This window comes from Pseudorca crassidens, chromosome Y (genome assembly GCF_039906515.1).
Source record: "Pseudorca crassidens isolate mPseCra1 chromosome Y, mPseCra1.hap1, whole genome shotgun sequence".
In the NCBI taxonomy this organism is placed as follows: domain Eukaryota; kingdom Metazoa; phylum Chordata; class Mammalia; order Artiodactyla; family Delphinidae; genus Pseudorca; species Pseudorca crassidens.
The window spans coordinates 19731873-19755998 of record NC_090318.1 but is presented as its reverse complement, the minus strand read 5'-3'; the positions used below and the strand labels follow the sequence as shown (position 1 = coordinate 19755998).

Sequence of the window (24126 nt, the reverse complement as noted above, 5' to 3'; positions counted from 1 at the left end):
CCTTGTCAAAATTGACATAGAAATGTGGCTTTGTTTATGATCTCTCATTTTTACTCCATTAGTCTAAATGCTACCCTGTTTTGATTACTCTAGCTTTGTGGTAAATTTAGAAATTTGAAACTGTGAATCCTTCAACTTTGTTCTTTTTCAAGACTGGCTGTTCTGGATCACTTGTAATTGTATTTGAATATTAAGATTGGCTTACCAGTACTGCTAAGAAGGTCATTGCAATTTTGATAAGGGTTGCATTGAATGTGTAGATTGCTTTGAGTACTTTTGCCACGTTAATGATATTAAGACTTCTAACCAGGGCTTCTCTGGTAGCGCAGTGTTTGAGAGTCTGCCTGCCAATGCGGGGGACACAGGTTCGAGCCCTGGTCTGGGAGGATCCCACATGCCGCGGAGCAACTTGGCCAGTGAGCCACAACTACTGAGCCTGCGCGTCTGGAGCTTGTGCTCCACAGCAGGAGAGGCCGCAACAGTGAGAGGCCCGCGCACCACGATGAAGAGTGGCCCCCGCTCGCCGCAACTAGAGAAAGCCCTCGCACAGAAACGAGGACCCAACACAGCCAAAAATAAATAAATAAATAAATAAATAAAGACTTTTAACCTATGAACACATATCTCTTTCCATTTCTTTGTCTTGTTTAATTTTGTCAGCAGAGCTTTGTGGTTTTCATTGTATTAGTTTTTCATCTCTGATTAAATTTATTCCTAAATATTTTATTCTTTATAATGCTGTTTTTAACAGACTTGTTTTTTAAATTTTCTTTTCAGGTAAAGAAGCACAATTGAATTTTGTGTGATTGTGTGTTGTGTAACTTAGCTGAATTCCTTTACTAGCTCGGTTTTTTATGGGTACATTCTTCAGGATTTTCTGTGTATTAGATCATGTGGTATGCAAATATAGCTATACATCTACTTTACTTAATATTTTAAAATTTTTCTGCTAAATTGCTTTGCATAGAACTTACACTACAGTACTGAATGGAGGTGGCAAAATGTTGGAATCCTTGTCTTGTTCCTGATCTTAGAGGAAAGCTTTCAGTCTTTAATCATTGAGTATGATATTAGCTGTGGGTTTTTCACAAGTGCTTTTAGTAGGTTGAGAAAGTTCTCTTTTAATCTGAGACTGTTGAGGATAGTTACCATGAAAGGGTGCTGATTATTGTTAAATGCATCAGTTAGGATGATCATGAGTTTTTTAACCCTTTTTATTTTACTGATATAGGGTAGTACATTGGCTGGTTTTTATATTTGAACCATCCTCTATATTCCTGGGACAATTTCACTGGATCATGATGTATAATCCTTTTAATAAGCAGCTAGACTTGGTTTGTTAGTATTTGCTGAAGTGCCTTGTATCAGTGTATAATGTATAGTGGTTTGTAGTTCTTGTGTGCTGTCTTTGTCTGACTTGATGTCATAAAGTGAGTTAAGGATTCATTCCTTTTCTGTTTTTCAGAGAGTTTGAGTCAGATTGCAGTTTTTCTTGTAATTTTTCTTTCACTGGTAGAATTCACCAGTGAAGCCATCTCATTCTAGCATTTCTTTGTTCAAAGGTTTTAGATTACTGATTAAATCTCTTTATGTGTTATCAGTCTTCACATTTTTTATTTCTTGAGTCAGTTTGGGGAGATTGTTTTTAGTAGATTGTTCATTTCATCTAGATTATATGATTTGTTGGTATACAGTTTTTACATTGTCCTCTTATATAATACCTTTTTCTGTGAAGTTTTCAGTTATACCCATTTTCTTTTGTGATTTTAGTCATTTGAACTTCTTTCTCTTAGATTAAGCTTTTTCAGTTGTTATTCATCTGTCTCAGAGTATCTTTTAATTTCTCCTTTGTGAGTTCATCTTTGACCCATGGTTTTTAAAAGTGTGTAGTTTAATTTTCACATATCTGTAAATTTTCTGGTTTTTCATTGGATATTGATCTCTAGTTCCATTTGTTTGTGGTGCAGAAAGATTTTATTATTTTAGTTTTTTTATACTTCATTGGGATTTGTTTTATGGCCTAACATGTTTTATCCTGCGGAATGGTCTGTTTTACACTTGTGAAAAATATGAATTCTGCTGTTACTGGATGGGATTGTCTGTGTCTACCTTAAGCTGATTTATAGTGTTGTTCACATTTCCTATTTTCATATTCATATCTGCTCTGGTGGTGTTCTGGCCATTATTGTCTTAGCAATATTAAAACCTTCAATTATTTTTATAGAATTTTCTATTTCTCCCTTCAACTTTGTCAATTTTTGCTTCATTTATATTGGGGCTAGTTTTTAGGTGTGTGTTGTTTTGTCTTCTTGATGGATTGACCATTCTTATCAATGTATAATGTCTTTTTATCTTGAATAATTCTCAAAATCTATCTTGTCTGATAGTGATACAATGACCCCATCTCTCCTTTGGTTACTATTTGCACAAAATAAGTTCTTCATATTTTTTCCCTTTTAATTTGTGTTTAAGGCTTTGAGTCTTTTCAAGACATAATAGATCAGGTCTTTTTCTTATTCTGCCAGTTTCTGCCTTTTAATTGAAGAGGCATTCCTCTTCGATCCATTTACATTTAAGGTATTTACTGATAATGAAGAACTTAATTCTGCTCTTTTTTTCTTACGTCGTTAATCATTTTTCTTCTCAGTTCCCACATTACTCCTTCATTTTGGGTTTAATTTTTAATTGATTATTTTTCTCCTTTATTACTCATTTATCATTGCTCTTTTGTGTTTAATTGATTGTTTAATTGACTTTTTTCCTCAGTATGTCATTTCCCTTTTTGTATATTTTTTAGTTATTTTCTTGGTGGTTACCTTATACAACTAATATATATTACACTTGGTTAATACCACCTTAGTTTTAAACATTGTTCCTGCACAGAGTCTTCTCTATCCCTTTGTTATTATGGTAAATTATATCTTCATAAATTGTGTGCCCATTAACATAGACTTATAATTATTATTTTATATCAATACATTTGTGTTTATATCATAAGGGTAAAAAGAGTCACAAATCAGAACTGCAATAGTATTGAGCTTTTACATTTATACGTGTAGTTACCTGTATCATATTTTCTCATAAATCTTTGAGTTACCATCTAGTGATTTTTGAACTTTTGCCTAGATAACTCTCTTTACTATTTCTTGTGGTGCAGATCCCTCATTTTTGTTTGGGAATGTCAGTTTGTCCTTCAGTTTTGATGGATAGTTTTTATCAGTTATAGAATTCTTGACTTATTTATTTTTTCTTTTATAACTTACAATATGTTAGCTTACTGTCTGTGGTTTCCATAGTTTCTAGTGAGAAATAGGCTAATCATATTGAGAATACTTTGTAGGAGAGATAACACTTCTCTCTTGCTGCTTGTAAGAATCACTATCAGCTTCCAATAGTTTGGCTATGCTTGGATTGCATTAGGCTTGTTGGATGTGTAGATTAATATCTTTAGGGAAGTTTTCAGCTGTTATTTCTTCAAATATTCTATTTCTTGTTTTATCTTCTCTCCTTTTAGGACTCTTATTAAGAGTATGTTGGTTTGCTTCAATGTTTCCCACAGCTGACTTAAAGGCTCTGTTCATTTTCCTTTATTCTTTATGCTCCTCAGTGTAAATAATCTCAATTGACCTGTCTTCGGAGTTCCTGATACTAAGTTCTGACTTTTCATTCTATTGAACTGCTCCAGTGAATTTTTTGCTTCAAATATGATACTTTTCAGCTCCAGAATTTCTATTTGAGACCTTTTTTTTCTTCTGTCTCTCGAGTTTTCTGAGGAGACATTGGTCTCCTGGTTTCCTTTGGTTCTTTGTCAATGGTTTCCTTTAGCTTTTTGAGCATATTTAAGATGCTGAAAGCCTTTTTCTAGCAAGTCCAGTGTCTCTGCTCTCTCAGTGACAGTTTCTCTTCTTTTTTTTTTCCCCTGTCATTGAATGGGTCATATTTTCTGGGTTTTTTTTTTTTTTTGCATGCATCATAATTTTTTATTGACAGCTGAACATTTTGAGTATTTTAATGTGACAGCTCTGGAAATCATATTCTCCTTCCCTTGGGGTATTTGTTGCTATTTTTTGGGATTGTGTAGTGTGTATGTTTTATATGACTTTTTTTAAAGGATTTTGCAAAGAAAAATTTTTTGTTAGATCTCTGAATACTCTTATTAAATTCTTTGCAGATTGGCTCTGTGTATGACCTTTCAATGCATAGATATTTACAACTCATCACTTAAGCACAGCTTGGAGGTATAGCAAGAGGTGGTATTCCTTGAAATATAAGGAAGCTTTCAAAAGCAGGAGTTTTGGAGTTTTTCCTCCCAAGTGTACTGCAGTATCTGTTGTTTCACCCAACCGCTTTTTCCTACTCTGAGATTTCACCAGTGACTTTGATACTCCAAAAAATGAATTAATAACAATGTGTCAAACACAACCAAGAAATAAATGAGATGGTATAAATAATTTACTTAATAATTTAGTAGTTTGGAAGTAAGAGACAGCCTAAAATATCCTATGGAAACTACCCAGAGTAGTACTAAGGTTTGGGCAAGACTTCCAGAATAATATATCTGTGTGTGTTTGTTTTGGACAAGTAATAGAAAGGCATAAAGAAAAAAATATGATAATGATATTTAGAAGATGTAAGTAATTTAAGGAGTAACATCGTTGTCTGTAAATTTTCATTAGGGGCACAGCATACCTGGAGTGTAACTGAGATAAAGTGATTTTAAAGAACATTTATGAAGAGTGTTAATTTCAGGGGCAGATAAATCTTAACTGGATTATAGATAATTAATATTTTGAGTCATAGTCTTCCCTCTCTATGCAGAAAAATGATTTGCATTCAGAAAACACAGTGGACCTTCTGTGGGCCCATGAAAACTAGGTTTTTATTCCCAAACTAGAGCAAGCAGTTATCTTTCTTCACCCACCTGCTCCCTACTCACTCTGGTAAATCTCTGACCTGACAGGAGTATGCAAACAGTGGATGGAACCTGAATGTGATGCCAGTGCTGGATCAGTCTGTTCTCTGCCACATTAATGCAGATATCTCAGGCATGAAGGTTCCCTGGCTCTATGTAGGCATGGTATTCTCAGCATTTTGTTGGCATATTGAGGATCACTGGAGTTACTCCATTAACTACCTACACTGGTGAGCAGGCTCCAAATGGCTGGGATGGATATCAAGATTCCCTCAGTATGCAAGGATATTTCCAGTCTTTATGTGTCTCTCTTTACCTGAGCAGGGGTGAGCCGAAGACCTGGTATGGTGTACCCTCACTGGCAGCAGAGCATTTGGAGGAGGTGATGAAGAGGCTAACACCTGAGCTCTTTGATAGCCAGCCTGACCTCCTACATCAGCTCGTCACCCTCATGAATCCCAACACCCTCATGTCTCATGGTGTGCCAGTAAGTACCTGGAAATAGGGGACAAATGGATTTAATGTTTGCCATGAAGTGAATGGCAGTGAATGAAAAACTTAGTTTTGGAGGAAATAAAAGTTTTGGAGACTGGGTTTAGCAATGCATCTCTCTTTCCCTTTATATGCTATTTCAAGCTGCAATCCTGTGTAGACCACCAGGGTGTGGGGTATCCTTAAGATGAAGAGAAAAGAGAAATCAGAAAATTATTGAACGGCATAAAACCTAAAACCTTGTTTCTGGCCTTTTAATCTGCCTCATAGTCTGTAATAGGTTTTCTGATAACATTACTGGATATAGATTCTAATTTTATAATGCTTAAACAGAGGTGGGAGGGGTGGTTTCAGACTTCAAATTTTTCAGGATTCATTTATATCACCCTGTTTTGCAAAGGTTACTAAGCCAGGAATTTCTAGGAGATAAAATAGCACACTCTCTCTGTCTGCAACACACTACACATTTTCTCATTTGAACAACTTTTAGATTTAGATTAACCTCCACAAAACATTTTTATAACTTTTATGTCCATCTCCCTCAGTTTTTCCATCCACATAAAATGGACTTGACACCTCCAGTACTCTCTTCCAGTTCTGACATTTTACAAGTTCTTGAATTTTTTTCCTTTCTTCCTAATAACATCACTATTGTTTCATTAAAAAACATAGCCCTGAATATTGATTATAATGAGATCATACAGCTAATCTAGTTTTACCATTTTTCTTGCCTCATGATTCTTACTTTTTTTCCCCCACATATATTGGGGACTACCATTCATATTCGGGACTAGAATTTGTGCATCATCTTTTTTTTTGTAATCTAATTTGCTGATGTAGTTATTCATAGTATTTTCTTATTATCCTTTTTATTTATGTAAAGTTAGCAGTAATCCACTTTCATTTCTGATTTTAATAATTTGTCTTGTCTCTCTTTGTCATACTCTTCTTAAAGGTTTCTCAATTTTGTTAATCATTTCAAGCAACTAGGTTATGGTTTTGGTGATTCTCTGTTGGTTTTCTATTCTCTATTTTACTTATTTTGTTAAGAAATTGACCCTTTTATAAATATATCATGTCCGTCTTCATTGCTTGACAATTTTTTACTTGAAGTCTAATTTCATCTCATATTCCTACAACCACTCCTACTCTCTTTTCATCACTATTTACCTGTAGTCTATTTTTTCATTGTTTTACTTTGAGTCCACTTGTGTCTTATGTGTAGGTGAGTTTTTTATAAAGAAGATAATAGTTGAATGAAGTTTTTTATTAATTCTGCCAGTCTTTGCTTTTTGAAACTTTAATTTTAAACTTAATATAATTGTCAGTAAGGAAGAACTTTACTTCTTTCTGCCATTTGTTGTTTTGTGCATGTCCTGAATCTTTTTTTTTTTTTTTTCTGAATCTTTTTTATTCCTCAGTTATTCCATTACTTCCTTCCTTGTGATTAATTGGTTTATTCCAGTTTAATTCTACTTAATGCCCTTATCTGGTGTTTATTTTCTAGTTATTTTCTTAATGGTTACCTTGGTGATTACAATTACTGTTTTAAAACAATCTGGTCTGAATTAATACCAATTTATTTTCAATAGTAAGTTTCAAACAAAATTCTTCGTTCCTATGTAGGTCTGTCCGTCTTCTTTTATATTATTATTGTCACAAATTACTTGTTTGCCCTTGGACATGGTATTAAAATTTTCATTCCATGCACTTGTCATTTATAAAGAAAATAGGAGTCATAAAAAATGCACCACTGGTTTTTGTGTTTGCCAATTTAGATACCTTTTTCAGTATTCTTATTTTCTTTGTATGGATTCTGGTTACACTCTAGTGTCCTTTAATTTCAGTCTGAAGGACTCCCTTTAACATTTCTTACAGAGCACACATATCTGCTAGACACAAACTTCCTCAGCTTTTGATTCTCTAGGAATAGCTCTCTTTTTTTTAATTTCCTTTTTTTTTAAATTAATTTTTATTGGAGTACAGTTGCTTTACAGTGTTGTGTTAGTTTCTGCTCTACAGCAAATTGAATCAGTTATACATAGAAATATATCCCTTCTTTTTTGGATTTCCTTCCCATTTAGGTCACAACAGAGTATAAAATTCCCTGTACTGTGCAGTAGGTTCTTGGTAGTTATCTATTTTATACATAGTAGTGTATATACGTCAATCCAGTAGTGTATATATGTCAATCCCAATCTCCCAATTCATCCCACCCCTCCTTTCCCGCCTTGGTGTCCTTATGTTTTGTTCTCTACATCTGTGTCTCTGTTTCTGCTTTGCAAATAAATTCATCTGTATCGTTTTTCTAGATTCCACATATAAGCAATGTTATCTTTATTTCTTCTTCATTCTTTTTTCTTTCATCACTCTGTGTTATCGCAAACTTCTGACATCCCTGATTTCTGATGAGAAATCTGCTGATAGTCTTATTGAGGATTCATTATATATGATAAATTGCTTCTCCGTTGCTACTCTCAAGATTCTGTCTTTGGTTTTGGCTTTTGAGAGTTTGGTTAAAGTTTTTAAATTTATTCTACTTAGAGTGGATTGAGTGGATTGAGCTTCTTGGATGTGCACACTTTTTCCTAAAATTTGGGAATTGTTCAGCCATTATTTCTTCAAATGTCTTTCTGCCATTTTATTTCTGTCCTCTTTCTCTGGACTTCCATAATGCATGTATTGATGTTGTTATTGGTGTCCCACAGGTGTTTTAGGTTATTTTTCTTTATTCTTTTTTCTCCAGTGCTTCTCAGACTGAATAATCTCAGTCAACCTATTTTAAAGCTTGCTGATTTTTTCTTTAGCCTACCCAAATCTGTTGAAACCATCCAGTGACTTTCTCCCCTTAATTATTTTCATTTATAGCTTAGGAATACTTCTCTGTCTCCTTTTTGTAATTTTTTTCTTTATTGAAATTCTCTATTTGCAGGGGACACCATTCCCCTGTTTTTCTTCAGTTCTTTGAACAGTATTTTAACTATGCTTATTTAAGACAGTTGATTTTCAGATTTTGTCAGGTCCAGTTTTCAGGGATAGTTTTGTTGAATAGGCCATACTTTCCTATTTTTTCATTTGCCTTCTAATATTTTCTCTTTTTTTTTTACATCTTTATTGGGGTATAATTGCTTTACAGTGGTGTGTTAGTTTCTGCTTTATAACAAAGTGAATCAGTTATACATATTTTCTTGAAAATAGGACTTCTGAGTATTGTATTGTGGCAGCTCCAGAAATCAGATTGTGTCATTACCACTTCCTCTCAGTATTTGTTATTACTGCTTTTGTGGTAGCGTTGTTGTTTAGTGACTTTTCTGAACTAATTTGGGGGTTGTCATTTGAGATAATGCGTAATACAAATACATAATACAAAATACACTGTAGAAAATAAACGATTTAAAAGTGAATAATTCAGTGGGTTAAGTACATCCACAGTGTTGTGCAACTACCACCTCTGTGTAGTTCCAAAAACAAATCTTTGGCCATCTAGTCAGTCTCCATTCACCCCTTTCTCCTAGTCCTTGAGCCAAAGACTTATTTTTGGTCTGTACAGATGACCTATTCTGGATATTTCCTGTAAATGTAATTGTACAGTATGTGGCCTTCGTGTCTCACTTTCTTTCACTTACTATAATTCCAGGGTTTATCCATGTTGTAGCATGTCAGTTTGTCATTGATTTTTTGGCCTAAAAGTATTCCATTATATATGTATGCCACATTTTGTTTATCCATTCTTCTCTCCATAGACATTTAGGTTTTTTCCACTTTTTGACTATTGTGAATAATAATGCTTTTCAACATTTGTCTATAAAAATGTTTGAGCAGTTTTTTCTTTAAGGATTTTTTTGATGTGGACCATTTTCTTTTAAGTTTTTTTATTAAATTTGTTACAATATTACCTCTTTTTATGTTTTATGCTTTTATGTTTTATGTTTCAGTTTTCTGGACTAGAGGCATTTGGGATCTTAGCTCCCGGACCAGAGATCAAACCCGCACCCCTGCATTGGAAAGCAAAGATGTTTTTTTAACATCTTTATTGGAGTATAATTTCTTTACAATGTTGTGTTAGTTTCTGCTGTATAACAAAGCAAATCAGCTATATGTGTGCATACATCCGCATATCCCCTCTCTCTTAAACCTCCCTCCCACCCTTCCTATCCCCCCCACTAGGTGGTCACAAAGCACTGAGCTGATCTCCCTGTGCTATGCAGCAGCTTCCCACTAGCCATCCATTTTACATTTGGTAGTGTAGATACGTTAGTGCTACTCTCTTACTTCATCCCGGCTTACTCTTCCCACGCCCCTCCGTGTCCTCAGGTCCATTCTCTACGTCTCCATCTTTATTCCCGTTGAGCCCCTAGGTTCATCACATCCATTTATTTTAGATTCCATATATATGTATTAGCATATGGTGTTTGTTTTTCTCTTTCTGGCTTACTTCACTCTGTATGACACACTGTAGGTCCATCCACCTCACTACAAATAACTCAGTTTGGTTTCTTGTATATTTTGGAGATTTATCCTTTGTCAGTTGCTTCATTTGCAAATATTTTCTCCCATTCTGAGGGTTGTCTTTTTGTCTTGTTTATGGTTTCCTTTGCTGTCAAAACATTTTAAGTTTCATTAGGTCCCATTTGTTTACTTTTGTTTTTATTTTAATTAATCTAGGAGTTGGATCTGTAGTGGAATAACTGAGGACATGGAAAGGAGACGTGACCCATAAGCCAGAACCCCTCTGCAAAGCAAGGGGCTGGCAGCCCTCGGCAAACCGAGGGCGGGCGAATAAGCCAGGACTGCAGGCAGTCCTGGATACTCTGGGCACTGATCCATGAAATGACCTCAGTATAATCAGAACACAAGGAAACGTCCTTGTGTTACTTTAGTATAATCAGAATGATGGGAACACGAGGAGATGTCCTTGTGCTGCTTATGAGCTCAAGGACGAAGCACGGCATGTCTTCAAGAAAGCCCATTGTTGCCTGTATAATCAATAAAAGCATATGTTGCTGCTTTGGCATTTCTGGAATGTTAAGAAAACAAGTCTTAAGCTGTAAACATAGATAATGCTTAAATAAAACCTACCACAGCAGGACAGACGGCACTGTTTTGCCTGAGCCAGCGGCAGCCCTCTACTGCTGTGCTTCGGCACAGTTCATCCCATGTGATGAGCTTGCTTTCGGAAACCCTGTCATAAGATAAACTGCAACAGGATCAAAAAGGATCTTGCTGTGATTTATGTCATAGAGTGTTCTGGCTATTGTAAATAGAGCTGCAATGAATATTGTGGTACATGTCTCTTTTTGAACTATGGTTTTTTCACACTATATACCCAGTAGTGGGATTGCTGGGTCATATGGTAGTTCTATTTGTAGTTTTCTGAGGAACCTCCATACTGTTCTCCATAGTGGCTGTATCAGTTTACATTCCCACCACCCTTTCCGGCATTTATTGTTTGTAGATTTTTTGATGATGGCCATTCTGACCGGTGTGAGATGATATCTCATTGTAGTTTTGATTTACATTTCTCTAATGATGAATGATGAACATTCTTTCATGTGTTTGTTGGCCATCTGTATATCTTCTTGGGAGAAATGTCTGTTTACGTCTTCTGCCCATTTTTGGATTGGGTTGATTGTTTTTTTGATATTAAGCTGCATGAGCTGATTGTGTATTTCAGAAATTAATCCTTTGTGAATTGCTTCATTTGCAAATACTTTCTCCCATTCTCAGGGTTGTCTTTGTGTCTTGTTTATGGTTTCCTTTGCTGTGGAAAAGCTTTTAAGTTTCATCAGGCCCAATTGTTTATTTTTGTTTTTATTGCCATTTCTCTAGGAGGTGGGTCAAAAAGGATCTTGCTGTGATTTGTGTCATAGAGAGCTGCCTGTGTTTCCCTCTAAGAGTTTTGCAGTGTCTGGCCTTACATTTAGGTCTTTAATCCATTTTGAGTTTTTGTGTATGGTGTTAGGAAGAGTTCTAACTTCGTTCTTTTACATGTAGCTGTGCAGTTTTCCCAGCACCACTTATTGAAGAGACTGTCTTTTCTCCACTCTGTATTCTTGCCTCCTTTGTCGTACATAAGGTGACCAAAGATGCATGGTTTATCTCTGGGCTTTCTATCCTGTTGCATTGATCTATATTTCTTTTATTGTGCCAGTACCATACGGTCTTGATTACTGTAGCTTTGTAATATAGTCTGAAGTCCAGGAGCCTGATTCCTCCAGCTCTGTTTTTCTTTCTCAAGATTGCTTTGGCTATTTGGGGTCTTTCGTGTTTCCATACAAATTGTGGCATTTTTTTGTTATAGTTCTGTGAAAAATGCCAGGGGTAGTTTGATAGGGATTGCATTGAATCTGTAGATTGTTTTGGGTAGTAGAGTCATTTTCACAATGTTGATTCTTCCAATCCAAGAACATGGTATATCTCTCCATCTATTTGTATCATCTTTAATTTCTTTCATCAGTGTCTTATAGTTTTCTGCATACAGGTCTTTTGTCTCCTTAGATAGGTTTATTCCTAGATATTTTATTCTTTTTGTTGCAATCGTTATTTTTTCAAAAGCTTTTTCTGCATCTGTTGAGGTGATCACATGGTTTTTCTCCATCAGTTTGTTAATATGGTGTATCACATTGATTGATTTGCACATATTGAAGAATCTTTGCATTCCTGGAAGAAACCCCACTTGGTCATGGTGTATGATCCTTTTAATGTGCTGTCAGATTCTGTTTGCTAGTATTTTTTTGAGGATTTTTGTGTCTATGTTCATCAGTGATATTGGCCTGTAGTTTTCTTTCTTTGTGACATCTTGTCTGGTTTTGGTATCAAGGCATTGGTGGCCTTGTAGAATGACCCTGGGAGTGTTCCTCCCTCTGCTGTGAAGAGTTTGAGAAGGATGGTTATTAGCTTTTCTCTAAATGTTTGATAGAATTCACCTGTGAAGCCATCTGGTCCTCGAATTTTGTTGGCTGGAAGATTGTTAAGCACAGTTTCAATTTCATTACTTGCGATTGGTCTGTTCATGTTTTCTGTTTCTTCCTGGTTCAGTCTTAGAAGGTTATATCTTTCTAAGAATTTGTCCATTTCTTCCAGGTTGTCCATTTTATTGGCATAAAGTTGCTTGAAGTAGACTCTCATGATCCTTTGTATTTCTGCAGTGTCAGTGTTACTTCTTTTTCATTTCTAATTCTGATGATTTGAGTCTTCTCCCTTTTTTTCTGGATGAGCCTGGCTAATCGTTTATTAATTTTGTTTATCTTCTCAAAGAGCCAGCTTTTAGTTTTATCAGTCTTTGCTAATGTTTCTTTTATTTTTTTTTCATTTATTTCTGATCTGATCTTTATGATTATTTTCTTCCTGCTAACTTCAGGCTTTTTTGGTTCTTTTTTCTCTAATTGCTTAAGGTGTAAGGTTATGTTGTTTATTTGAGATGTTTCTTGTGATAGGGTTGTATTGCTCTAAACTTCTCTCTTAGAACTGCTTTTGCTGTTTCCCATAGGTTTTGGATCATTATGCTTTCATTTTCCTTTCTCTCTAGGTACTTTTTGTTTTCCTCTTTGATTTCGTCAGTGATCCATTGGTTGTTTAGTAGTGTGTTGTTTAGCCTCCATGTTTTTGTATTTTTTTGCAGTTTTTTTCCTGTAGTTGATACCTAGTCTCATAGCATTGTGGTCAGAAAAGATACTTGATATGATTTCAATTTTCTTAAATACTGAGGCTTGATTTGTGACCCAAGATATGGTCTCTTCTGGAGAATGTTCCACGTGCACTTGAGAAGAAAATGTATTCTGTTGTTTTGGGATAGAATATCCTATAAATATCAATTAAGTCCATCTGTGTCATTTAAAACTTGTGTTTCCTTATTTATATTCACTTGGATGATCTGTCCACTGGTGAAAGTGGGGTATAAAGTCCCCTACTATTACTCTGTTACTGTCGATTTCCCCTTTTAGGCTGTTAGCATTTGCCTTATCTATTAAGGATCGCCTGTGTCGGGTGCATAAATATTTAATTGTTGTATCTTCTTCTTAGATTCATCCTTTGATCATTATGTGGTGTCCTTCTTTGTCTCTTCTAATAATCTTTTAGAGTCTGTTTTGTCTGACATGAGTATTGCTACTCCACCTTTCTTTTGATTTCCATTTGCATGGAATATCTTTTTCCATTCCCCCAATTTTAGTCTGTTTGTGTCCCTAGGTTTGAAGTGTGTCTCTTGTAGACAGCATATATATGGGTCTTGTTTTTGTATCCATTCAGCCAGTCTCTACCATTTGATTGGAGCATTTTATCCATTTACATTTAAGGTAATTATTGATACGTATGTTCCTATTACCATTTTCTTAATTGTTTGGGGTTTTTTATTGTAGGTCTTTTCCTTCTCTTGTGTTTCCTGCCTAGAGAAGTTCCTTTATCATTCGTTGTAAAGCTGGTTTGGCGGTGCTGAATTCTCTTAGCTTTTGCTTGTCTATAAAGGTTTTAATTTCTCTGTCGAATCGAATGAGATCCTTGCTGGGTAGCGTAATCTCGATTGTAGTTTTTCCCTTTCATCACTTTAAATATGTCCTGCCACTCCCTTCTGCCTTGCAGAGTTTCTGCTGAAAGGTCAGCTGTTAACCTGACAGGGATTCCCTTGTATGTTATTTGCTGCTTTTCCCTTGCTGTTTTAATATTTTTTTCTTTGTATTTCTTTTTTGATAGTTTGATTAATATGTGTCTTGGCGTTTTTTCTCCTTGGATTTATCCTATCTGGGACTCTCTGCGCTCCCTGGACTTGACTATTTCCTTTCCCATATTAGGGACGTTTTCAACTATAATCTCTTCAAATATTTTCTCAGTCCCTTTCTTTTTCTCTTCTTGTTCTGGGACCCGTATAATGCGAATGTTGGTGCGTTTAATGTTGTCCCAGAGGTCTCTGAGACTGTCCTCAATTCTTTTCATTCTTTTTTCTTTATTCTGCTCTGTGGCAGTTATTTCCACTATTTTATCTTCCAGGTCACTTCTCTGTTCTTCTGCCTCAGTTATTCTGCTATTGATTCCTTCTAGAGAATTTTCAGTTTCATTTATTGTGTTGTTCATCATTGTTTGCTTGCACTTTAGTTCTCCTAGGTCCTTGTTAAAGGTTTCTTGTATTTTCTCCATTCTGTTTCCAAGATCTCGGATCGTCTTTACTGTCATTCCTCTGAGTTCTTTGTCAGGTTGACTGCCTATTCCCTCTTCATTTGTTTGGTCTGGTGGGGTTTTACTTTGCTCCTTCATCTGCTGTGTATGTCTCTGTCTTCTCATTTTGCTTATCTTACTGTGTTTGGGGTCTCCTTTTCTCAGGCTGCAGGTTCATAGTTCCCATTGCTTCTGGTGTCTGCCCCCAGTGGGTAAGGTTGGTTCAGTGGGTTGTGTAGGCTTTGCGGTGGAGGGGACTGGTGCCTGTGTTCTGGTGGATGAGGCTGGATCTTGTCTTTCTGGTGGGCAGGTCCACGTCTGGTGGTGTGTTTTGAGGTGTCTGTGAACTTATTATGATTTTAGGCAGCCTCTCTGCTAATGGGTGGGGTTGTTGCTCTCTTGCTTGTTGTTTGTCATGAGTCATCCAGCACTGCAGCTTGCTTGCTGTTGGGTGGAGCTCAGTCTTAGTGTTGAGACAGAGATCTCTGGGAGAGCTCTCACTGATTGTTATTATGTGGGGCTGGAAGGTCTCTGCTGGTCCAGTGTCCTGGACTTGGCTCTACCACCTTGGAGGCTCAGGCCCAACACCTGTTCGTAAGCACCAATATCTGCCAGCTGCACAGCTTGGAAGAAAAGGAAGAAAAAAAAAAAAAGAATCCCAAAACAAATGGTAAAGCAAAACTAAACAGACAAAATCACACAAAGAAACACACACACACTCATAAAAAGAAACAAAACAAAAAGTGTAAAAAAAACCAAAAACACTCTAGGACAAGTGGTAAAAGCAAACCTAAACAGACAAAATCACATAAAGAAACACACACATTCACGAAAAGAGAAAAAAGGAAAAACAAAATAAAGAGGAAGAGAGCAACGAAACCAATAAACTAATCCACAATGATAAAAACTAAACTAAAATAAACATAAAACCAGAAAGAAATTAGGTGCAGGAAGCAAACCCCAAGTCTACAGTTCCTCCCAAAGTCCACCACCTCAATTTTGGGATGACTCGTTGTCTATTCATGTATTCCACAGATGCAGGTACATCAAGTTGATTGTGGAGCTTTAATCCGATGCTTCTGAGGCTGCTGGGAGAGATTTCCCTTTCTCTTCTTTGTGCTCACAGCTCCCGGGGCTCAGCTTTGGATTTGGCCCGGCCTCTGCCTGTAGGTCGCCGGAGGGCGTCTGTTCTTTGCTCAGACAGGACGGGGTTAAAGGAGCCGCTGATTCGGGGGCTCTGCCTCACTCAGGCCAGGGGGAGGGAGGGGATCAGAGTGCGGGGCGAACCTGCGGCGGCAGAGGCCGGCGTGACATTGCACCAGCCTGAGGCGCGCCGTGCGTTCTCCCTGGGAAGTTGTCCCTGGATCCCGGGAACCTGGCAGTGGTGGGCTGCACGGGCTCCTTGGAAGGGAGGTGTGGATAGTGACCTGTGCGCGCACACAGGCCCCTTGGTGGTGGCAGCAGCCGCAGCCTTAGCGTCTCATGCCCATCTCTGGGGTCTGTGCTGATAGCCGCGGCTCATGCCCATTTCTGGAGCTCGTTTAGGTGGTGTTCTGAATCCCCTCTCCTCACGCACCCTGAAACAGTGGTCTCTTAACTCTTAGGCAGTTCCACACTGTTTCCCTGACTTTCTCCCAGGTAGCTGTGACACACTAGCCCCCTTCCGGCTGTGGTCACGCAATCAACCCCAGTCCTCTCCCTGGGATCTGACCTCCAAAGCCCGAGCCTCAGCTCCCAGCCACCACCTGCTGCAGCAGGTGAGCAGACAAGCGCCTCAGGCTGGTGAGTGCCGGTTGGCACCGATCCTCTGTGTGGGAATCTCTCCACTTTGCCCTCCGCACCCCTGTTGCTGTGCTCTCCTCCGTGGCTCCAAAGCTTCCTCACCGCCACCCCCATCTCCGCCAGTGAAGGGTCTCCCTAGTGTGTGGAAACTTGTCCTCCTTCACAGCTTCCTCCCAGAGGTGTGGGTCTTGTCCCTATTCTTTTGTCTCTGTTTTTTTCTTCTTTTTCCCTACCCAGGTACATGGGGGGTTTCTTGCTTTTTGGGAATTCTGAGGTCTTCTGCCCGCGTTCAGTAGGTGTTCTGTAGGAGTTGTTCCACGTGTAGATGTATTTTTGATGTATTTGTGGAGAGGAAGGTGATCTCCATGTCTTACTCCTCCGCTATCTTGAAGGTCTTCCTTGAAGGTGAAGTCTTAACCACTGGACCGCCAGGGAAGTCCCTGAGCGCTTGCTTTCAATTCTTTGTTATATAGCCAGAAATGCTGCATCATATGATTCAACGTTTATCTTTCTAAGGAACCTCCGTACTGTGTTCCATAGTGGATCCACCAGTATACTTTCCTACTGACAGGTTCCATTTTTTTCTACATCTTCCCCATCTTGTTATTTTCTTTAAAAAAAATCTTTGGCCATCACAGTGGTAAAAAGTATCTCATGTGATTTTGATGTGTATTTCCCTAATGACTAATGACTTTGAGTGTCTTTTTTATGGGCTTGAAGTAATCTTGTAAAGTCTGTTGTTTTTCTCTGTTCCATTAGAGTGGTAGTCATCTATCAGTGAGACTTTTCCTTAAACCAAGAAGAGAGAAAGAAAAATATATCCTCCCAGTCTTCCCAGGTTGGCTCTGGTTGGGGGCTCTTTTTCAGTGATTAGTGAAAGCTGTTTAAAACTGTCACCACCTGATTGTAGCCAAAAAATCAGCCAGAGGTTGGAGTTTAGGGTCTTCACAGGTTTTTTTCCTTAGTATTCATATAGCCTTCTCAATTTTCAGAAATAAGTAGGAGGTTTTCAGAGCCCTTATTTCCCCAAATATCTCTTTCCCTTGCCTTTTACTTCCCAGGCATTTTAGAATTTATTTTTTGGTCAGCCTTTTTTATCATAGTAAAGGTGACAGCGGGTAATACATTTTTCTTTGCATGCTTTCAACAAACAGAACATGTGAAGCCGCTTCTATTCGTGAGGGGAAACCCTCAGGCAGATGAAATAAGGGGAGATACTTGAGCTGATTTTTCAGGGAGCCATGTGACAGGTCAAAATACACATCAGTTTTTTGAAAACAAGATTTACATTGTGCTGCAGGCACCAGCAGGCTGCACCAGGATCTTAAAACTGCTGTCCTCAAGGTAGCTGTTGAGATTGGGTGAAGGGGTCATAGACTGAGAAGTTATGACACCATGGTGTACTTGTGACAGTTTAAAAATTTCTTCTTGTTTCTTCCTTTTTTTAATTTATGGTTTTTGTAGTTTGTGATTTTACTGCAGAATTTTGAAAATGCTTAGGAAACTTTTTGCCAGCCTAGTCATTGGTAGAGGGAGAAAAGTTTGGAGTTCCCATTCCATCATTCGTGCTGATATTATTTCCCAACCTTTGAAATTGACATTTCTTTATTTGTTGATGTTACGAATTTTCTTCTCGTTTATGGATGACTGATGTATTTAATTCTTGAATTGTGCATTATTTTCATCTGTACTTTTGTCTGAATATCACTTTTAACCATCACACTCTTCATTTTCTCTTTTAGGGCACATAAATGCTGAAGTAGAATTTATGTGAAAGGCATTCTTGACTCTACATCCCATCCTTAGTCCTGACCCACACCCTCCTGTCTCTTCTTTTCAGGTTGTGCGTACAAATCAGTGTGCAGGAGAATTTGTCATCACTTTCCCTCGAGCTTATCACAGCGGCTTTAACCAAGGCTACAACTTTGCAGAGGCTGTCAACTTTTGTACTGCTGATTGGGTGAGTCTAGAATGGATGGGTTTGCAGATAGAAAAGTGTAAAGAATATGAGTAGAGGTTATTGTGGAGAAGGTAAGCACTCTGGTCTCCAGATTCTCTAACAAAGACTTGAACTGCTTACAGCTGCCTTCTGGACGCCAGTGCATCGAACACTACCGCCGACTTCGGCGCTACTGTGTCTTCTCCCATGAGGAGCTCATATGCAAAATGGCTGCTTTTCCAGAGAAGTTAGACTTGAACCTGGCTGTGGCTGTGTACAAGGAGATGTTCATTATGGTGCAGGAGGAGCGACATTTACGGAAGTCCCTATTGGACAAGGTGCGTGGTGGAGAACAGAACTCAGGGATTCAGTGAAGTAGACTATGGATGGGAGACATAGACAGAAATTGAGTAAGAATTCTGTTCCTCATCTCTAAGTCACACATTTTGAAGATGAAGGAAAACTATATTTGTTTATATTTTTTTCTTCCGATTTCTCTACAGCTGTCCTTACACGGTTGAGCCCACAGCAGGGCTCGGTGTTGGCTGAGGTGGGGTGTCCACAACCCTGCTCCTAGTCTTTACAGTATATGTGGGTTGAACACCCCCAGGGCATCACGGAGGCTGAGCGAGAGGCTTTTGAGCTGCTCCCAGATGATGAACGCCAGTGCATCAAGTGCAAGACCACATGCTTCCTATCAGCCCTGGCCTGCTATGACTGCCCAGATGGCCTCGTCTGCCTTTCCCACATCAATGACCTCTGCAAGTGTTCCAGTAGCCGGCAGTACCTGCGGTGAGCATGGGGCCTACTTGGAGGACACAGAGCAGTTTATAGAACTGGGCCAGATGTGCTTTTCTTTGCACCATTCCCCCAGATACCGTTACACCTTGGATGAGCTCCCCGCCATGCTACATAAGCTGAAGGTTCGCGCCGAGTCCTTTGACACCTGGGCTAACAAAGTGCGAGAGGCCCTAGAGGTAGAGGATGGCCGGAAGCGGAGTAAGTGATAAGAGGTGGAACAACCCAAGGGCAAGCACTGTTTCTTTTTCTTCAGCACTCCCAATCCCTCTTCTCCAGCTGTTCATAATACTGCCTACCTCTTGAAACTTTAACTGTCTCTCCAGGCTTTGAAGAGCTAAGGGCACTGGAGTCTGAGGCCCGTGAAAGAAGGTTCCCTAACAGTGAGCTGCTTCAGCGATTGACGAATTGCCTGAATGAAGCAGAGGCTTGTGTCACCCAAGTGTTGGGTCTGGTCAGTGACCAAGAGGTCAGGTATGTTAGAGAAGAGACCCAAAAAGGATGGGCAGTATGTGAAAATCGGTAAGAAAAAATGGGTAGACTGTAAGTGAAGAATCCATGTAACAAAAGTTAATATGTTCTATATCTGTGTATATATAATCAGTTATATTTATTGGTGACCAATAGTTAATAATCTAGTTGACAAGGCATGGATTCAACATAGGATAACTTACAGTGAGAACTTATTAAGACATGAAAACAGTGGGATATGAACAACAAACCATTGAAAATAGGCAACTTCAAACATAATATGTCATGAATGGAAAAATTGTAGTCCTGACCTATCAGCAAATTTCATGAAGATATTCAACCACTGGAATTTCTCTGACTGAAAAATTAACTTATTATTTATATACATATGCTTTATAAATTTTAAGTAAAGGAAAAATAGGAGCTATTAATCAGAATGTCAGAGTCATTTTTTTTTAACTTGAAGTTTTTAAACAGTTAAAATAGTAGAGGTGATTCCCTCTTGTAGATAACTTGTTTTCTTTTTCTACTTCAAAAGAAATAAAAACTTTCGCAGCTTGACAAGGGATACTCATGGTCAGTGGCCTTGACTACTGCTCATATCCTGCTGGCTGTTTACTTTTATGTCTTACTTATTCTACATTTAGGTCTCCTTATATGTCTTAACTGAATACTACAGCAAATAAGTTATCTAGGGACCATCTCATATTTTTGTTATGTCCAGAAAAACTCTGTATTTATTTTCACTCTTCTAACTAATGACACTTACCCTAGACCCCAAACTATTAAATTTCCTCAAAAAGTTAGATTCTCTCACTTAGGTTATCTCCAGTCTTCGTTAACAGTTTCTGTCAGCTGTCAATTGTCCTCAGGTCTTTTTTATCTTAACTTATTGGTTCACAGTACCAATTTAGAAAATGACTTTGGAAGCATTACTATTACATGGAAGAGAAATAAGGATGATGGGTTTCTCATGAATGCATGAAGTATGGACTTCGCAGGTTTATTGAGTGAATTTTTTCTGCCTGACTCCTGCAGGTTTGAAACACCACAACTGACCCTGACTGAGCTCCGGGTCCTTCTTGAGCAGATGGGCAGCCTCCCTTGTGCCATGCGTCAGATGGGGCTTGTCAAGGTGAAGAGGGATGTGGCGTGGCATCTTTGTTAACATCAGATACTAGCAAAGTCTAAGATGCTATAGGAAGGTGTGAGAACTGATTGTTCTAAGTAGCTCCTTATAATACATCTTTCTTAGAAGCTACGGAGATGGCTGGTCCAACAATGTCTATCCTGATAGCTTACAGTACAAGGTGATATCCTCCAAACAAAAGTTACTGTACATACTAAGCAGAGGGCTACATGAAAGTCTTACTCCTGGCATTGGAGAACCTGAAGGGGGGTGGGAAGATTTTTTTTTTTTTTTTACTTTAAAGTGTCAGGAAGCTTTCTAGAAGAGTAAGATGGTATTAAAGTAGGCCAAACAAAAGTAGGTATTAAAGTAGGCCAAACAAACAAAGGCCAAACAAAATTTCAAATAATTAAAGGAGAAGCAGGAGTATTTATGGTAAATAAATGAGTTGATATCAAGCAGGCCATGTCTTAGGACATCACTGAAGATAAGTGGGAGCACAATAAGGCCAGCTGGTTGACTATCAGGATGAATAAAGAATATGTTTGTTATTCAATTTCTCTGCAGGATTTCCTGCAGCAGGTGGAGGACTACCAAGCTGAGGCCCGGAAAACCCTGGCCTCACTGCCAGCCAGTCTGGGGCAACTGCGGTCCCTGTTGGAAAGGGGGCAGCAGCTGGGTGTGGAAGTACCTGAAGCCCGTCAGCTCCAGCAGCAAGTGGAGCAAGCACGATGGCTAGATGAAGTAAAGCAAGCACTGGACCCTTCGGCCCAAAGGGGCTCCCTGGTCATCATGCAGGGGCTGTTGGTTACAGGTGCCAAAGTAGCTTCCAGCCCTTCTGTGGACAAGGCCCGGGCTGAGCTTCAGGAACTGCTGACCATTGCAGAGCGCTGGGAAGAAAAGGCTCATTTCTGCCTGGAGGCCAGGTGGAGCCCGCACTTTTTTCATATTACTGTGACTCAAAGTCTTTGTAGTTTGGGGATGATCCTAAGTATGGCTTCTAATGCATGACTCTGGTACCAGAGTCCCAGTTACCCATCCAGTAAACTATAAACGATTAATATGACATGTCATACAGTCCTATAGATACTTTACTGTTTAAAGGCAATAATTGAGGAAATACTCCTGGCCTGAGTTTGTTCTCGGATGAGAGACACTGGACATGACTTCTAAAAGAGTCACATGTTTACTTCAGTGTTTAGAGAGTTCCTAAGAATTGGAGAATTGTTGCTCACTTTCTCTGTCAAAGTTTTCATTACCTCTGATTTTGCCAAAGAAATCTAGGACCAGAAAAGAACCCAGTATATGTATACATTTAAGGATTGGTTCTTTTTTCCCCAAACATTTTTAGGCAGAAGCATCCACCAGCTACGCTGGAAGCCATAATTCGTGAGGCAGAAAACATCCCTGTTCACCTGCCTAACATCCAGGCACTCAAAGAGGCTCTGACCAAGGCACAGGCTTGGATTGCTGATGTGGATGAGATACAAGTGAGAACTTTGTTTCTTTTCCTACCTCAAACATTCAGCTGAAAGAAGGACACTTTGGTCTTAGACAACTCAGTTGGGTTGTGCTAGAAAGTGGAAGCTGCAGGTTGAAGGGCACCCTTAAGGAACTAAGGATATCAGCATGAGAACAGGTGAAAGGGGGAAGCACGTGCATGGGCCTAGAGCAGAGAGTATCAATGTGGAAAGTGCCAGACAAAGCAAAGCAGAACAGAACAAGTGGCCTGTTAAGTAGGTGTTTTTTCCTGAACTGGTGAAACTAGGAGTTCTGTTAGAAAAGTTGTTGCTATCCCTCTTTTTCCTCCAGAATAGTCTATAGAGTCTTATCATGACTATGCAGCTTGAAACTCAACATTGGTCAGCATGTCTGCACTTACTAGTTTTGTTTTGTTTTGGTTTGGTTTTTTTTGCGGTATGCAGGCCTCTCACTGCCCTGGCCTCTCCCGCTGTGGAGCACAGGCTCCGGACGCGCAGGCTCAGCGGCCATGGCTCACGGGCCCAGCCGGTCCACGGCATGTGGGATCTTCCTGGACCGGGGCACAAACCTGTGTCCCCTGCATTGGCAGGCGGACTCTCAACCACTGTGCCACCAGGGAAGCCCGCATGCACTTAGTAGTTTTTGACATGACTCACCTGAGCTTTTCTCTTGCCCCTGTCCCAGAATGGTGACCACTACCCATGCTTGGATGATTTGGAGGGCTTGGTAGCTGTGGGCCGGGACCTACCGGTAGGGCTGGAAGAACTGAGACAGCTAGAGTTGCAGGTACTGACAGCACACTCCTGGAGAGAGAAGGCTTCCAAGATATTCCTGAAGAAGAATTCATGCTACACATTGCTGGAGGTGCGTCCTGTGACCGTGAACCACACCAGTCATATCCCTGGCCTTGCTATTGTGACATGACTCACATGAGAACATGGGACCTTGGAGGGTCCTGGGAGGAGAGGAAAGTGAGTGTGAGGTGGGGAAATCCTGACTTCTCTGCTGTGTGCCTCAGGTGCTTTGCCCATGTGCAGACACTGGTTCAGACAGGACCAAGCGCCGGTGGATGGAGAAGGAGATGGGGTTATATAAATCTGATACAGAGCTGCTGGGACTTTCTGCGAAGGACCTCAGGGACCCAGGATCCGTGGTAAGGAACTTGGGCACAGATGGGGTGAAGAAACTGCCTGCAAGTGTCACAGCTGTGTGACTGTAGGTAGACCACTTGCTCCCTGAGCATTAGTACTCGTGGTTTGTGGTGTTAATGGCACCAGAAGAGGGAGGGGGTAGAGTGCTGATCTACCATTCTTCTGTCCTGGGCCTGGCAGATTATGGCCTTCAAGGAGGGGGAACAGAAGGAGAAGGAGGGAATCCTGCAGCTTCGTCACACCAACTCCGCCAAGCTCAGTCCATCAGCTACAGCCTCCTCTGCAACCTCCATCTGTGTGTGTGGGCAGGTGCCAGCCGGGGTGGGAGCTCTGCAGTGTGACCTATGTCAGGACTGGTTCCATGGGCGATGTGTGTCAGTACCCCACCTCTTCAGCTCCCTGAGACCCAGTGTCACCTCATCACCACTGCTGGCCTGGTGGGAGTGGGACACCAAATTCTTGTGTCCACTGTGCATGCGCTCACGGCGCCCACGCCTGGAGACCATACTGGCACTGCTGGTAGCACTGCAGAGACTGCCTGTGCGGCTGCCGGAGGGTGAGGCCCTGCAGTGCCTCACAGAGAGGGCCATTCGGTGGCAAGGCCGTGCCAGAGAAGCTCTGGCGTCTAAGGATGTGACTGCTCTGTTGGAACGGCTGGCTGAGCTTCACCAGCAGCTGCAGCTTGAACCCACACCCAAGGATCCCCATACTTGCTCTTCAGCTGCTGTCTCTGACTGTCTCAGAAAAGACAATGGCAAGGAGATGACCAAGGTTAGCAGCCGAGTGCCAGCTCTTGTTCTTAAATTTCAGTCTCCTCTCACTA

General features: G+C 39.7%; 1 protein-coding gene across 11 annotated transcripts in view; it reads left to right on the top strand.

Moving 5' to 3' along the window:
* Nucleotides 1-24126, top strand: part of LOC137217797 (lysine-specific demethylase 5D-like) — a 44566-nt gene that overhangs the window by 17092 nt on the left and 3348 nt on the right. For all 11 annotated transcript variants that reach the window (XM_067724745.1, XM_067724754.1, XM_067724752.1 and 8 more), the window contains 13 exons: nt 4961-5142; nt 5237-5399; nt 18174-18293; nt 18416-18610; nt 18883-19064; nt 19147-19271; nt 19397-19544; nt 20580-20676; nt 21238-21596; nt 22022-22160; nt 22837-23016; nt 23171-23305; nt 23484-24074. In XM_067724745.1, coding sequence (XP_067580846.1) covers nt 4961-5142; nt 5237-5399; nt 18174-18293; nt 18416-18610; nt 18883-19064; nt 19147-19271; nt 19397-19544; nt 20580-20676; nt 21238-21596; nt 22022-22160; nt 22837-23016; nt 23171-23305; nt 23484-24074 — 2616 coding nt within the window. The remainder of the gene's footprint in view (nt 1-4960; nt 5143-5236; nt 5400-18173; nt 18294-18415; nt 18611-18882; nt 19065-19146; nt 19272-19396; nt 19545-20579; nt 20677-21237; nt 21597-22021; nt 22161-22836; nt 23017-23170; nt 23306-23483; nt 24075-24126) is intronic.